Source organism: Aquarana catesbeiana, linkage group LG05 (genome assembly GCF_042186555.1).
Source record: "Aquarana catesbeiana isolate 2022-GZ linkage group LG05, ASM4218655v1, whole genome shotgun sequence".
In the NCBI taxonomy this organism is placed as follows: domain Eukaryota; kingdom Metazoa; phylum Chordata; class Amphibia; order Anura; family Ranidae; genus Aquarana; species Aquarana catesbeiana.
The window spans coordinates 583,842,783-583,858,274 of NC_133328.1; the positions used below are offsets into that span (position 1 = coordinate 583,842,783).

Below are 15,492 nucleotides of genomic sequence, written 5' to 3' on the forward strand. Positions count from 1 at the left end.
GCTCGCAACCTTTCCTCATAACTAAGATCCTCCAGACCCTTTATTAGCTTTGTTGCCCTTTTTTGTACTCGCTCCATTTCCAGTACATCCCTCCTGAGGACTGGTGCCCAGAACTGGACAGCATACTCCAGGTGCGGCCGGACCAGAGTCTTGTAGAGTGGGAGAATTAATCGCTTTATCTCTGGAGTTAATCTCCTTTTTTAATGCCAATATTCTATTTGCTTTGTTAGCAGCAGCTTGGCATTGCATGCCATTGCTGAGCCTATCATCTACTAGGACCCCCAGGTCCTTTTCCATCCTAGATTCCCCCAGATGTTCTCCCCCCAGTGTATAGATTGCATTTATATTTTTGCCACTTAAATGCATTATTTTACATTTTTCTACATTGAACCTCATTTGCCATGTAGTCGCCCACCCCATTCATTTGTTCAGATCTTTTTGCAAGATTTCCACATCCTGCGGAGAAGTTATTGCCCTTCTTAGCTTAGTATCGTCTGCAAATACAGAGATTGAACTGTTTATCCCATCCTCCAGGTCGTTTATGAACAAATTAAATAGGATTGGTCCCAGCACAGAACCCTGGGGAACCCCACTACCCACCCCTGACCATTCTGATTCTGTAGTGCGATGGTCTGTATGAAAACAGTGTTCAGATCCTTATACATACCTGTATAATCCAAGCTGTGGTTTGCTGTATTTATGAAAGTATATCCACATGGTATAAGCTGTAAGAGACTGAAGAAAGTTTGGCAACCCCGGCCTATATATTTGTAGGCTCCTATTCATTTGTGTACTCACAGATAACTTCAAAATCTGTGCAAATGCTGTGTACACTTTGTTGAATATACAGTATTTGGGAAGCATCCCCTATTATTCATTTCCTGAATTGACTCCCACTGGACAATATATAATCGATATATATTTAAGTATACATGCTTTTTATGGATCTTTAGCTAAAAAGCTTAGAGAGATTGGTGTATCAAGATTGCTTATATCCTGTTGCATAGGTTAATAAAGTGGGTCCTGGATGATATACTACATCTACATACTGATGATATACTACATCTGAGGTGTGTTTATTAACCTATGCAACAAGTTTTGTTCAGTTAATTTAAATGTATGTGTATATATATATATATATATATATATATATATATGTTTGTGTGTATGTATGTGTATATATATATATATATATATATATTTATATATATATATATATATATATATATATATATATATATATATATATATATATATATATATATATATATATATATATATATTTTGTTTTGCTTTTTTTGTTTTCCTTACAATTTTCTGTATTCAACTAAATAACGCAATTGATGGCCTATCCATGCCTATAGTTTGAACCCAATAGGGGTAGGCTGGTACAGACTATCAGTTACTCTATTTGTATAAGAATATTCTTAAGAACTGTTGCAAAGAAGTTAGTCACAATTATTATCGTGACGATGTCAATCTGTATTGTTAAGAAAATCCCTTCAATAAAAATCTATTGTTAAAAAAAAAAAAAAGATTGCTTATATCCTAAAGTTGCTGAGCTGATAGAGTGACATTTATTGGGTTCTTTTCAGTACCATCGGCTATATACTGTACAAGCTGCTGTTCAATATAGGTGCTGGGAATGTGGATGTCGGATCCTTTCCCTGGTTTGTGGAGATCTATATTTAGGTCTATAAACCTGAGTTTATAAGATTTTATGTATAGACAACACTCTTATTACATTTTTACACCAGATGTAACTAGGTAACGTTCACATGTAATTAAGAGACTGAAAGAACTGAAATCCAGTGATTGACAGGGGTGGTCCAAGGAACAGAGAGGCTGGAGAGGAAAAGCCTCAATGATGCTGGATGTTGTCCATCCAGAAAATAAGGGTCAGTTCTGTCTGACTTTCTGCAGATTTTATTGAATACTGTGAGGGGCTTACAGTGTGAAATAAAATCAGAGCAAGCAATTTAATTACTGGAGAGGAGCCTGTACAACTGCGCAAGACTAAAGCAGGCCATACATGGCTCGAATTCCAAAAAATTTTCTTTCGCAAAATGTTACTAAGAATTTTCGTTCAAATTTCGCACCATTAGTGGGCTGCAGCAATGGCCGATTATTGCGTGGCCATCGAATTTGAGTGGGGCATGTTGGACATTTTTGGAAAAACTACTTTCTAATCAATGATGGGAGAAAGTACAAGAAATATAATCGAAAAAGAAAAGCTCATGTGCTGTGACCTGGAAGGAAAAGAAGATTCCCAGCCACGAAACATGAGGTTGGTCATATTTCAAAATCAACGGTGGCACCATCAAATCACATAACACACGAAATTTCAGATTTTCTAAATATTTTTTTTTCATAATTCGACCCATGTATGGCCTGCATAGGAGGGGGATTTACTAAAACTGGTGCACATAGTATCTGGAGCAGTTGTGTATAGTGACCAATCAGCTTCTAGGTTTTTGGCCCCTTTCAGATGGAGCGGATGCGTCCAAGCGGAATCCGCCAACTCAGCCGGGGTGATCTCTGCGCTGATCCCCACTGAGCAGACGGATGACAGGTCTGTGTCGTCTCCGATATGCAGAGCAAACACGGACACAGCCCCGCTCTCCCCTCTGGGGCTGTCGGATGGAAAGAGACTGCTTGTCTGTTTCTATCCAATTCGCTGGACAGTAATGGCGGCAATCAGCAACTTATAGCAGGACTGCAATATTGTGGCGGACACTAACTGACACTTTTGACACTTTTTGTGGACCAGTGACACTAATAGAGTGATCAGTGCTAAAAATATGCACTGTCACTGTACTAATAACACTGGCTGGGAAGGGGTTAACATCAGCGGCGATCAAGGGGGTATCTGTGTGCCTAACCTGTGTTTTACTACACTGTAGGAGGTGCTTTTACACAGGATCCTGGATCCATGCCTTCCCTTTTGTCAAAAACGGTGATCTTTCTTGTTTACATAGGCAGACCACCATTCTGTCTCTCTGCAGGATGATCGGCGGGTTCCACTGAACATTGAGTCCACGGTACCCACCAATAAGCTCCCGCTGTGTGCAATCTCAGTAGGAGCGAGCTGCTGGCGGCACACATGCGTGCCCCCTACCCAAAAACGTGACCTGGCGCAGAGGTGCCACCCTGTAGCAGTAAAACTGCTATAGGGCGGGCCTTAAGTGGTTAAGACATTTAGAAATATTTTGGGTAATGGTTTTCCAGGTAAGGAATCCCACAACTGTAATTGTAAATATATAAATGATGTTTCCATACTTCTCTCCGCAATACCCATCCTGTGGCTGAACCCCGATCTAGGCATTGTGAACCTGTCCATGCTTGTAATTGAATTGCACTTAGGTTTCCTCCTGTACGGTAATGCACCTAATGCTTGGAAAGTGTGATAGTGCAGCTATTTAAATTCACTCGACAGATTTTCCTGTGCAATTAAGATCTGGATGGGCCTTTTCAATTTCACACACCAAAAGACTACACAGTTCTTTGACTTGAGAAGCAGCATGCTGCCGAGTGAGTGATTCCTTTGCTGTGTCTTTTCAGTACCGGTCCGGTCGGGATCCACAGAGGGGTTCAGACAATGTTTCCAACAAATCATCAGACAGCGATGTGAGCGATGTGTCCGCCGTTTCCAGGACAAGCAGTGCTTCTCGCTTCAGCAGTACAAGCTACATGTCTGTCCAGTCTGAGAGGCCGCGAGGGAACAAGAAAATAAGGTGAGCCGTTATACTTACTTTATACAGCATGCAGTACAATGTGTGATGTCCTTCTTGGTGAACCAAAGAGAGAAAACAGCAGCAACCAATCAGAACTGGTCTTTCACTTATCTGGCTACAGTAATCCTAAATTTGTTTGGCTGTTATTTCCACTGCCTTACTGAATAGTTCTAATCAACTTTTAATAAAGTCATTTGAAGCCTGCCTCCAGAGATAACAAAAATCCTTTGTTAGGCCTGTTTGACACAAGCTTTGACTTATATAGGACCAGTTTGAACAGCAAAGCATTTGGATAATTTTCAGCAAGCTTTGTTGAAGTTATTAAAGTACCAATCAACTCCAGTTTGTAAATGTTGAACACAGATCCTAATGGGAGTTTTGGTTGCCACTTTGAGCAACCTGCATACAGGCTTAAGAAGTTCTGCTCCTTCTAATGGACCTCAATAGACCTAGAGGTGGCAGATACAGTGCCTTGAAAAAGTATTCACACCCCTTGGATTTTTCCACATTTTCGTCATGTTACAACCAAAAACGTAAATGTATTTTATGTGATAGACCAACACAAAGTGGCACATAATTGTGAAGCGGAAGGAAAACGATAAATGGTTTTCCAAATTTTTTACAAATAAATATCTGAAAAGTGTCTGCTTACATCTACCCACCCATAGGGCTGCATTGCTGTTGGTTTTGATCCTAGTAATCACAGGTGAAAAAAGTTACAGGCAGATTGCATGTGTGAAAGGGACCTTATTTCCAAGACTGTAAGGCTGGGTTCACACCTTTGCAAATTGGATGTGTGTTTTCCCACATCCAATTCGCATGGTAGGAGATTGTGGAGCCGGTTCACATATCTCCGCTGCGGCTTCGGTGCAAATTTGCAGAGGGGTCCTGTGCGTTTTTTGGTCCGTTTCAGGTCCATGTGCAGCCCAAAAATTCGGGCTGAAATTGCACCTGAAACGGTGAACGGGGACGCACCGGACCCCTGCTGTGGGCCGCATGTGGCAATATTGTGAACCTGTGCTTTTTTACTTTAATAATCAAAAATGTAAGCATCAAATTATATTATAATAAGTTGGAATCAAAATGTAATATTTCCATCTGATGTGGCATTAACCACTTCAGCTCGGGAAGATTTTAACCTCTTCATGACCAGGCCATTTTTTGCTATTTGGCACTGTGCTATTTTAACTGGTGATTGCACGGTCATGCAATGCTGTTTGCAAACAAAATGTTTTTATTTTTTTCCCACAAAAAGAGCTTTCTTTTGGTGATATTTGATCACCACTGGGTTTTTTTTATTTTTTGCACTTTAAACAAAAGGAGAGCATATATTTTGAAAACATATCCAATAAAAAAAATGTTGAAAATCAAATTTCTTCATACATTTTGGCCAAAATGTAATTTGCTCTATGTCTTTGGTTTAAAAAAAAGTCCCAATAAGTGTATATTAATTGGTTTGCGTGAAAGTTATAGCGTCTACAAACTATGGTATATATATTGAAACTTTTATGTATTTTTTTTATAAGTAATGGTTATCAGCGACTTACAGTGGGATAGCGGGCAATCTGACACTTAGTGAGAACTGACTAACTGCCACTGACATCTAATGTACACTGACACTGTACTAATGACACTGGCTGGGAAGGGGTTAACATCTGGGGCAATTGAAGGATTTAATCAGTGCCTTACTATGTTTACTGTGTGTACTGTGAGGTGTTTTTACTAAGGGATGTGCTGGTTTTATTCCCTGCTTTGCAGGGAAACTAAAACCAGCACATCGCCATGTGTCAGAAGAGAGCTTTGTCTTGTTTACGTACACAAAGCTCTCTCCTTTCACTTGCTCTGATGATCAGCGGGTCCTGGCCTAAACTATTGACAGGGAACCGGTGATCAGCATGTGTTGGAGCCAGTGATAGCATGGCTGGGTGGAAGTGCGAGCGTGCCTCCTACCCGGAAATGCAGGATCACATATATAAACGTGATTCTGCGCTGCCGCTAGCAGTAAAAGTACAGTGCACAGTCAGTAAGTGGTGGTAATCTGTGTAAATTGGTACTTTTCAAAAGTTAAGGTATCATCTTGCCAACTACTTGAAACATACTGAAGTGAATATTTAATTCACCAAAAACAGTTCATTTATCCACTTTTGAGTCTAGCACAAAAATACAGTTCAACTTACTTAAGTTAAGTATTTTAAAGGATAGTACAAATCTTCCGATTAACCACTTGCCGACCGGCTCACTTACAAGTATGGCGGCAAAGCAGCCTCTCTACACTGGATCACGTATCTGATATGTGATCCAGCACTTCCAGGTAGGGGGCGCATAAACGCCAGTACTAGAATAAAAAATAAAAAAAAATTCCAATATGTATACCAGATGATGCTATAACTTTCACGCAAACCTAATAATATACACTTATTTTTTTTTTAACCAAAGGCATGTAGCAGAATACATTTTGGAGAAGAAATTCGATTTTTTAAATTTTTATTGAATATGTTTTATAGCAGAAAATAAAAAATATTGGGTTTTTTTTGTTTTTTTTAATTTTCTGTCTTTTTTCATTTATATCTCAAAAAATAAAAAACCCAGTGGTGATCAAATACCACCAAAAGAAAGCTCTATTTGTGTTAAAAAGATGGCATACATTGCACTTGCGTACAGTGTTGCACGATCGTGCAATTGCCAGTTAAATTAAGGCAGTGCCGAATAGCAAAAAATGCTCTAGTCATGAAGGGGGTAAAATTATCTGGAGGTCAAGTGGTTCAATTTTGTGTGATGTTTAAAATGAGAATCTGTTATAATTACTAGATATATCCAATTAACCCTTTAAGCTTACTAGTTTACAATAAAAGCTGGTAATTAGTGGTCCAATATCTGACCACATAAGTTGTTTTGGAGCGATTAATACTTGGTTACCCGCTTGCTAACCACTTTTCACCTACTTTTATTGCCACATAGAATTGAAAAATGCCACATTTATAAAAAGGCAAACAAAGAACATACAGTTAGTCAAGTTGGAAAAAAGACAAATCAACTTCTACCAATAGAAAAGAAAAAATGAAAAACCTGCATTCACAGAATCCTAAACTCACCAGATCTAGAGGAAATTAAATAACCCTTGCGCAATAGTGAAAAAAATCTTTTCAGATCCCCTAAGGTAGGGGTCTCCAAACATTTAGGTTCAATGGTCACATTGTATATTTTACAAACATTTGTGGGCGTAAAAAAAAATCAGTTTTATAAAACAATGAATAATAAATGAATGAATGTGTTTTACTTGGATCCATTTCGGAATCAGCACCATATGGTTCAAAACAAAAGATAAAGAACCTCAATAATACCAAGCAAAATCCCTCGTTACATCAGAGCTCTCTTTACATCAGGGACCCCATCAGAGCCCTTCTTACATCAGGGTTCACCCTTAGACCAGAGTTCTACCTTGCATCAGGGTTCCCATCAGAGTCCACCATAGTAGTCCCCTGTTATATCAGAGTCCACCTAATGCCGCGTACACACAAGCGGACTTTACGGCAGACTTTGACCGGCGGACTTTTCGACCGACTTTATGACGGACTTTCAGAATGAACGGACTTTGCCTACACACAATCCACCAAAGTTCGTCGAATTCGTACGTGATGACGTACGACCGGACTTAAACAAGGAAGTTCATAGCCAGTAGCCAATAGCTGCCCTAGCGTGACTTTTTGTCCATCGAACTAGCATACAGACAAGCGGACTTTTCGACCGGACTCGAGTCCGTCGGATAGATTTAAAACATGTTTCAAATCTAAGTCCGTCCAACTTTTGAGCAAACAAAGTCCGCTGGAGCCCACACACAATCGAATTGTCCGACGAAATCCCGTCCGCCGGACAAAGTCTGCCGTAAAGTCCGCTTGTGTGTACGCGGCATTAGGATTTCCCTCCCCCATCAGAATCTTCATCCATCTTATATCAGGGACCCTATCAGTGCTCCTTTAGATCAGAGTCCACCTTAAGACTCCTCACACAACACCCCCCCACCCCGCTCGCTGTCACCATTTATAAAAAAAAAGCGCCCAGCTGCGTCATTTATTCACAGATTCTGTGAATGGGAAACTAAGAGTACCCACAGCCTTTGCTGCTGGTGGCTTGTAGTTCCCAATGAACACTCTATTTAGTTCATTGTCTCCTCCTGTCAGTATTTATCTGCCTTCCCATACAAGGTACGAGCAGACAGATACACTGTCTCTGCAGGAGTCCTGCTTTCCAGACTTCTAGTAAAAAATATAATAAATGCACATTTTCTTACCTGCACAAAGATGTGCATTTTTATTTTTTTTTAAAACAGGTGAACTTATCCTTACAGTGATTGTAAACGACCACCTTGTAAAACAACTCATTCAGTTTAAAATTGAAATGAAAGGCAAAACCGTTTTATAAATACCTTTTTTATAAGTGATCACATTCCCTCTTTTCTCAGCTGCATAAGAGCTGGGGGAGGAGAAGCACCAGCACACTGAACTCCCCAGTGAATGGGTGTGCAGCGGGGGCGTGTCAGGACAAGTCTGATTATTGGAGGAGAGCAGGCTAGAGAAATGACCGCACTGTGCTCCCCTGCTTACTGTGGTCAGTTATTAATAAGAAAGCAGAGGGACTGGCAGGAACACCAGGGATTTCACACAAAGGAAGCAATACAAAAGAGAACAGGATATTTTCTCATACAAGTACATGGTACAGCAGGCACATATCAGGAATATGAAGTGTTGGGGTAACAAACGCTTTAACTATAAGGTCCATTTCACACATGCTGTCCGATCAAATTCGCCTGTCCTTTTTTCAGGCGGAACTGATCGGACGCTCTATTCACCTCTATGGAGCGACAGGCGGATCCGTTTTCATCCGATCTCCCATAGAGGACAGCGGGGCTCTGACAGGTCCGTCCCTGCACATTGAGAAGAGACAGACTTGTCATCCGCCTGCTCAGCGGGCATCAGCGGAGCGATCCCGCGCTGAGCAAAGTGGAGTCCATCAAACTGGACGTGCCCTGTGTGAAAGGGGCCTAAGAATATGGAGATGTTATAAATGGTAAAGCTGGAGCAAAATCGGGTGACATCATGCAGATCATCTAGAATCGGATACAGCAGACGGGGTTAGATCAGCTAAGTTACTATGCATAACCACACTACTTATACAAGAGGCTCAACATTTCTAAACATGATTTTCCATTATTCCATGTTTCAGTTTATTTTTCTGTTTAATGTTTTTCTTCTGCATGTTTTTTCTTTGTGCATGTTGCTGATGCTAACCAACCTTTTTTTTTTTCTTTTCGGTTTGCATGCTTCTTTTCTTGGCTGTGGGGCTTGTTAGGAGACTGAGAGAAATACAAGAGAGATCAGATAGATTTGAGGCAGGGCAGGGAGGGGAGAACCACCTGGCATTCCCAGAGGAGAATGAAGAGGAGGAGGAGGAGGAGGAGGAAGTCACACATGAGGGGAATAGTGAGAAGGTAGCAGAGGAGTTGCAGGAGGTCAGTGAAAATTGCACCAAGAGGCAAAGCAAGGGGTCATTAGATGAAGAGAGCCTACATGATGAGAAACCTGAGGAGCAACATGACCCAACAGATGATCGCAAGGATAGTCTGCCCAGGAGGTTGTCAGAAAATGACATCAGGTAAACGCTGGCTTCTTAGGGTATTCCTTCTTAGCTAGTTCCTTGTGTGTCACCATTATTCCAGTAGAGCATAAATTTGTATATATATCGCTAAAACTGTGTTTATACAGATGTTCCTTAGTGTCTTTCACAGCTTTTCTGGGTGAAAGCACCCATAAGGTGCAAAGTCATATTTTTGGATTGTTATAACACAGCAGGTGTTTAGACAGGTAATGAGCTGCTCACACTGGGAGCCTTATCAGAAGTAGCTGTACGCCACCTTACTGTTGAGCCACTGGTGGACTACCACTGCTTTGTTTCAGCAGTTTACAACACTAAAGCTTTATCTAAGTCTTCCTCTATTTACTAGGTCCACCTTACCACACCAAACATTTCAAAAGTTTGAAAGTGGGCCTGTCCTGACTGTATTCCACTGCCAATGTACACCTCCAGTCTCTTGTATAGATAAATACACTCTATTGATAGATTGGCTTGTGTACAACCAGCCTGTCCATACATGGATCGAAATTCAGCTGAACTGGTTGAATTTCAATCTATGCATGGCCGGCTTTACTCTAGGATCAGTTTAGTCAGTTGTAAATTACCAGAACCGAACATCTTGAAGAAACATACAAAACAAGGAGAATGCACAGACTCCATGCAGATACCATGTCACCTCTCACAACACAAATTCATACTGTACCATTCATAACTTTATTGAGTTGCCAGGGTTCTGTTTCACCTTACCAATAAATTCCTAATAATATTAAAATCAAACACAGTATATTGTTGTCTTATCACTAGAAAGTAAGCAAGTATTAACCACTTCAGCCCCGGAAGGATTTACCCCCTTAATGACCAGGCCATTTTTTGCGATATGGCACTGCGTCGCTTTATCTGACAATTGCGCAGTCATGCAACTTTGTACCCAAACAAAATTGATGTCCTTTCTTTCCGACATTGAGAGCTTTCTTTTGGTGGTATTTGATCACCTCTGCGATTTTTATTTTAAACAAAAAAAAAAACTGACAATTTTGAAAAAAAATATATATATATTTTTTACTTTCTGCTATAATACATATCCAAAAAAAATATATAGAAAAAAACAAATTGATTCACCAGTTTAAGCCAATATGTATTATTCTACATCATTTTGGTAAAAAAAAAAATAGCAATAAGCGTACATTGATTGGTTTGCACAAAATTTATAGCGTCTACAAACTATGGGATAGATTCATGGACTTTTCTTTTTTTTATTGTTCTCATCCATGTCTTTATGGACCTTGCTTTGTGCTCTGGTGCGCAGTCATGTTCGAACAGGAAGGGGCCATTTCCAAACTGTTCCCACAAAGTTGGGAGCATGAAATTGTCCAAAATGTTTTTGTATGCTGACACCTTAAGAGTTCCCTTCACTGGAACTAAGGGGCCAAGCCCAACCCCTGAAAAAAAAAACTCATACCATGAATCCCCCCTCCACTAAATGATTTGGAGGGGTGGCCCAATACTTTTACATATACACATAGTGTGGATAAGCAAGTTTGGGGTGGAGGAACTTGACTGGCCTGCACAGAGTCCTGAACTCAACCCAATAGAACACCTTTGGAATGAATTAGAGCGGAGACTGTGAGCCATGCTTGACCTCACTAATGTGCTTCTGGAAACCTTGTGGACAGCCTTCCCAGAAGAGTTGAAGCTGTTATAGCTGCAAAGGATGGGCCAACTCAATATTAAACCCTACAGACTTATGCCCCGTACACACGATCGGACATTGATCGGACATTCCGACAACAAAATCCTAGGATTTTTTTCGACGGATGTTGGCTCAAACTTGTCTTGCATACACACGGTCACACAAAGTTGTCGGAAAATCCGATCATTCTGAACGCGGTGACGTAAAACACGTACGTCAGGACTATAAACGGGGCAGTAGCCAATAGCTTTCATCTCTTTATTTATTCTGAGCATGCGTGGCACTTTGTGTGTCGGATTTGTGTACACACGATCGGAAATTCCGACAACAGATTTTGTTGTCGGAAAATTTTATAGCCTGCTCGCAAACTTTGTGTGTCGCAAAATCCGATGGAAAATGTGTGATGGAGCCTACACACGGTCGGAATTTCCGACAACAAGGTCCTATCACACATTTTCCGTCGGAAAATCCGACCGTGTGTACGGGGCATAAGACTGGGATGCCATTAAAGTTCATGTGCATGAAAAGGCAGGTGTCCCAATACTTTTGGCAATATAGTGTATGTCAGTGTGCCTAGGCATTCCTAGTCTCATAAGTGTATATCTGCACTGCAGTGTGAAATCTCATGCTACATTCATGCGGTGTTGGACACATGTAAAATACAAGGTGTATGAAGTTACAGTGGTTTTTATGCCTGTTCCTTCTCTACAAAGCACAGCCATTGGCTCTTACCAGTTCAGTAGGAAATGACTGTGAATAGAATGAGCTAGCACCTTCGAACATCACATATGGAAAGTATCTACTATGATGTCTCTGTGCTGCTCATTGTTCTTGCTGAAAGCAGGAAATAAAGCCCTGCCTCTACCAAGATGGCAGCCTCCACACAAAGACACAGCCTAAGCAAGGCATAGCAAGTCAGTAATGGGGAAGAGGTCAGCACTAGGGAAACCACAGACAATATTGGTGGCTAGTTCTTTTTCCTCTGCTGTTTTTTAAACAATCAGCACTAGGGAAACCACTGGCAAAACTGGTGATTAGTTCTTTGACCTCTACTGTTTTTTTTTTTTTGGACTGCTTTTTGAGTTCATGTCCACTTTGACATGCAAAACGTGCCATTGTTAACAATTAATATATGCACTGTTACAGACTTTGTGAAAATGACTATGGTGTGACTTAGGTGTCTTGGTTTCATCCCACAATTCAAAAACACATTGACAGGTTTATCAGCATTTTCCCAAATTGGCCTGTAGCATGCATGTGCGGATATAGCACCTCACACTAATGATGGGGAGATAAGAGTGTAAGCTGCACAGGGACTGATGTGACGGCTGAATATACTTATATATTATATAAAACTCTACAGAGCATGACAGCGCTGCATAAATGAATAAAATAAGCTACCTTAAGCATATTAAAGAGAAACATTTGCAGCGCAATCTAGGAAACAGCCCTGCTTCCTTCCTGTCAGTCAAACTTGATACACCATGGCATTTATATTCTTCTTAGTATTTGTTTGATTCATTATTTCACTTTTGAGCTTATGACGTTGACATATAGCCCACACAATGTACAATGGGTAGTAAACGCAGCGGCAGGTCATATTTAACAAACAATAAAATGTTTCCTGCACTTATTGGACTCCTCCTTCCCATTAGAACAGATGCGGAACTATTAATTATATTGTCAAGAACTAGATTTCCGTTGAGTGAAGGCCCTTCCCTTGACAAATGCTGACCCATTTTGTGACGGAGACAGCACAGTTCTGCAGAGCAGCATGGCTCTAAATTTCCATAGAGATATTACTTATATTTGGCCCATTTTCCGGCTGTAGGAGGGGACCTGAGGAGTTTTCTGTGGCAAACTGGTGACAAAGTAACACAGATGTGCTGCACTTTCCTGTGTTTCCTCGTCAGCCAAGTACATTAAGCTTTCAGGATTGTTCAAACCAATTCTGAATACACCATTAAAACAACGTAATTACCATTACCACCCACGTGCTGCCAGGCAGATTATACAGATCCTTGGGAGATTACGCAGGTTTTTATGTATTGTGCAACATGTGCATATTTTGTATAGTTTAAGTTATTGCTTTTTTACAAATAATAAAATCAATATATGAGGTGAGATACAGATTCTTACTTCTGATAGTAATATCAGAGAGAGAAGAGTTTTTGTGAATAGGAAAGGATAACCTGATGTTATCAGAGTGTATCATTTGGTTTAGAACAAGGATCTCCAAACTTTCTAAACAAAGGACCTGTTTACTGTCCCTTAGACTTTAAGGGGCTGGAAATGTATTGGCATCAGTGGGAGTAAACAGTGCCCTGTCATTGGTATTAGACGGACAAATAGTGCTCCATTGTTGGTGTCAGTGGGAGAAATAGTGCTCCATTGTTGGTGTCAGTGGGAGAAATAGTGCTCCATTGTTGGTGTCAGTGGGAGAAATAGTGCTCCATTGTTGGTGTCGGTGGAAGAAATAGTGCTCCATTGTTGGTGTCGGTGGGAGAAATAGTGCTCCACTGTTGGTGTCAGTGGGAGAAATAGTGCTCCATTGTTGGTGTCAGTGGGAGAAATAGTGCTCCATTGTTGGTGTCAGTGGGAGAAATAGTGCTCCATTGTTGGTGTCAGTGGGAGAAATAGTGCTCCATTGTTGGTGTCAGTGGGAGAAATAGTGCTCCATTGTTGGTGTCAGTGGGAGAAATAGTGCTCCATTGTTGGTGTCAGTGGGAGAAATAGTGCTCCACTGTTGGTGTCAGTGGGAGAAATAGTGCTCCATTGTTGGTGTCGGTGGGAGAAATAGTGCTCCATTGTTGGTGTCAGTGGGAGAAATAGTGCTCCATTGTTGGTGTCAGTGGGAGAAATAGTGCTCCATTGTTGGTGTCAGTGGGAGAAATAGTGCTCCGTTGTTGATGTCAGAGGCAGGAATTTGGCCCCATTGTTCGCGTCCCCATAGGAATAGTGTCTTGTATCAGTGGAACAAATAGTGCCCCAACGGCCAGATAAAGGCAAGTGAAGGGCCGCGTGGGTTTTTGTACATAGGCCCCCCAACATTTATAAGTTTGTATGAGCAGATTGCCCTCTATTAGCTTTTTCCTTGGCCACAGCAGCTGGGGAAAGTGACAGGAAAACCTGGAAGTGATGTAATACACTTTTCTTCTGGGTTCTTTCTAGGGAGGTTAGATCAGTGAAAGGATGTTCGTTGCCAGTGCCAGGTTTGCATGTGAAAATGAGCAGAGCCCAGGAAACACAGTGGGATAGGGGGCAATAACATCTGATTGCGTCCACTTCACCGTTAGTTGACAGTCTGCCTTTTGAAGTTACACATTTTGTGTAAAGCTGACAAGTTGGCTGACAAGATGGACATACATCAGTTGCAACGAAACTGTTATAAGATAAGTCTACCAAGAATTGATTACTACTATAGTAGCTACAAGAATTACAGCATGTAGTGAGTAGGACAGCTTGGGATTTCAGATAATATTTTCCTGTTCTTTATGAATCCATAGCCATGTGTTAAAGCAGGGATGCTCAACCCTTTGTAGAGCGAGGGCCAATTAGGGGTTTGGTAACCGGTCGCGGGCCACAATAAAATAAAATAAGTCAGAATTTCACATATTTTATTTTGAATAGGATTATTGAAGATTTTAAACAACAATCAGGATCATCACTTTCCGTGGGAACAATTGTCATTGGATGTTTAACCACTGTTTAGACACAATCACAAAAATCACATTTCCTATTAACCAGGTCACCATTGTTCACAGTCTCACGCTCAGGTGTGACCAGCCAGAAAACAGAACCAGTGTTCGGCCTTCATTATATATGGGTCTTTGCAGGCATCCCTTGAATTGCCAAACTAAGGACCGTGTGCAATCTAAACAAAAAACAACAGTCAGGGAAGTGAATGCCCTAGTAGGACAATAAACTTCTTTATTAAGCAAAGATAAAATGACACATAATGCACTCACATACTCCCAGAATGACACCAAGCTCATCACACAACTGTGAGAATCCACCTTCAGAGCCCCTGTATGGATACCTCTAGATGTAATCTACTTGGCTCTCCCCGTGTCCATGTGTTAGGAAAGAAGGAGAAAAGCGGGGAGCCGACCGCAAAAGTGGCTTGTGTATGACAACTGCCGGGATTATGGAGGACCAGCAATCATTCAGTAGAGCAGCATGCACCCGAAGGAGGCTGTGTAGATTACCATAGGTCTGAGGTCCTGTACCACATAAGAAGATTTAGCAGGCCACATTTGGCCCACAGGCCACGGGTTGAGCATACCTGTGTTAAAGTGTATCTAAAGTCCAAGCTTTTTTTTTTTTTTTTTTTTTATTTAAGTTGTAAATAGTGGTGATGGGTTACTCCCCTGTCTGGTTTATTTAAGTCCCCGCTAGAAAGATTTACTCTCTGTTTGTCCTGGTAACTACTGTCCCTGG

The 15,492-nt window shown here is 41.0% G+C and overlaps 1 protein-coding gene across 49 annotated transcripts in view; it reads left to right on the forward strand.

Annotated features, from left to right (window-relative positions):
* Positions 1–15,492, forward strand: part of RIMS2 (regulating synaptic membrane exocytosis 2) — a 911,223-nt gene that overhangs the window by 756,907 nt on the left and 138,824 nt on the right. For 35 of the 49 annotated variants that reach the window (XM_073632100.1, XM_073632110.1, XM_073632087.1 and 32 more), the window contains 2 exons: positions 3,562–3,734; positions 9,081–9,383. In XM_073632100.1, the coding sequence (XP_073488201.1) occupies positions 3,562–3,734; positions 9,081–9,383 (476 nt within the window). The remainder of the gene's footprint in view (positions 1–3,561; positions 3,735–9,080; positions 9,384–15,492) is intronic. The other 14 variants (XM_073632103.1, XM_073632104.1, XM_073632106.1 and 11 more) reach the window with 1 other exon arrangement.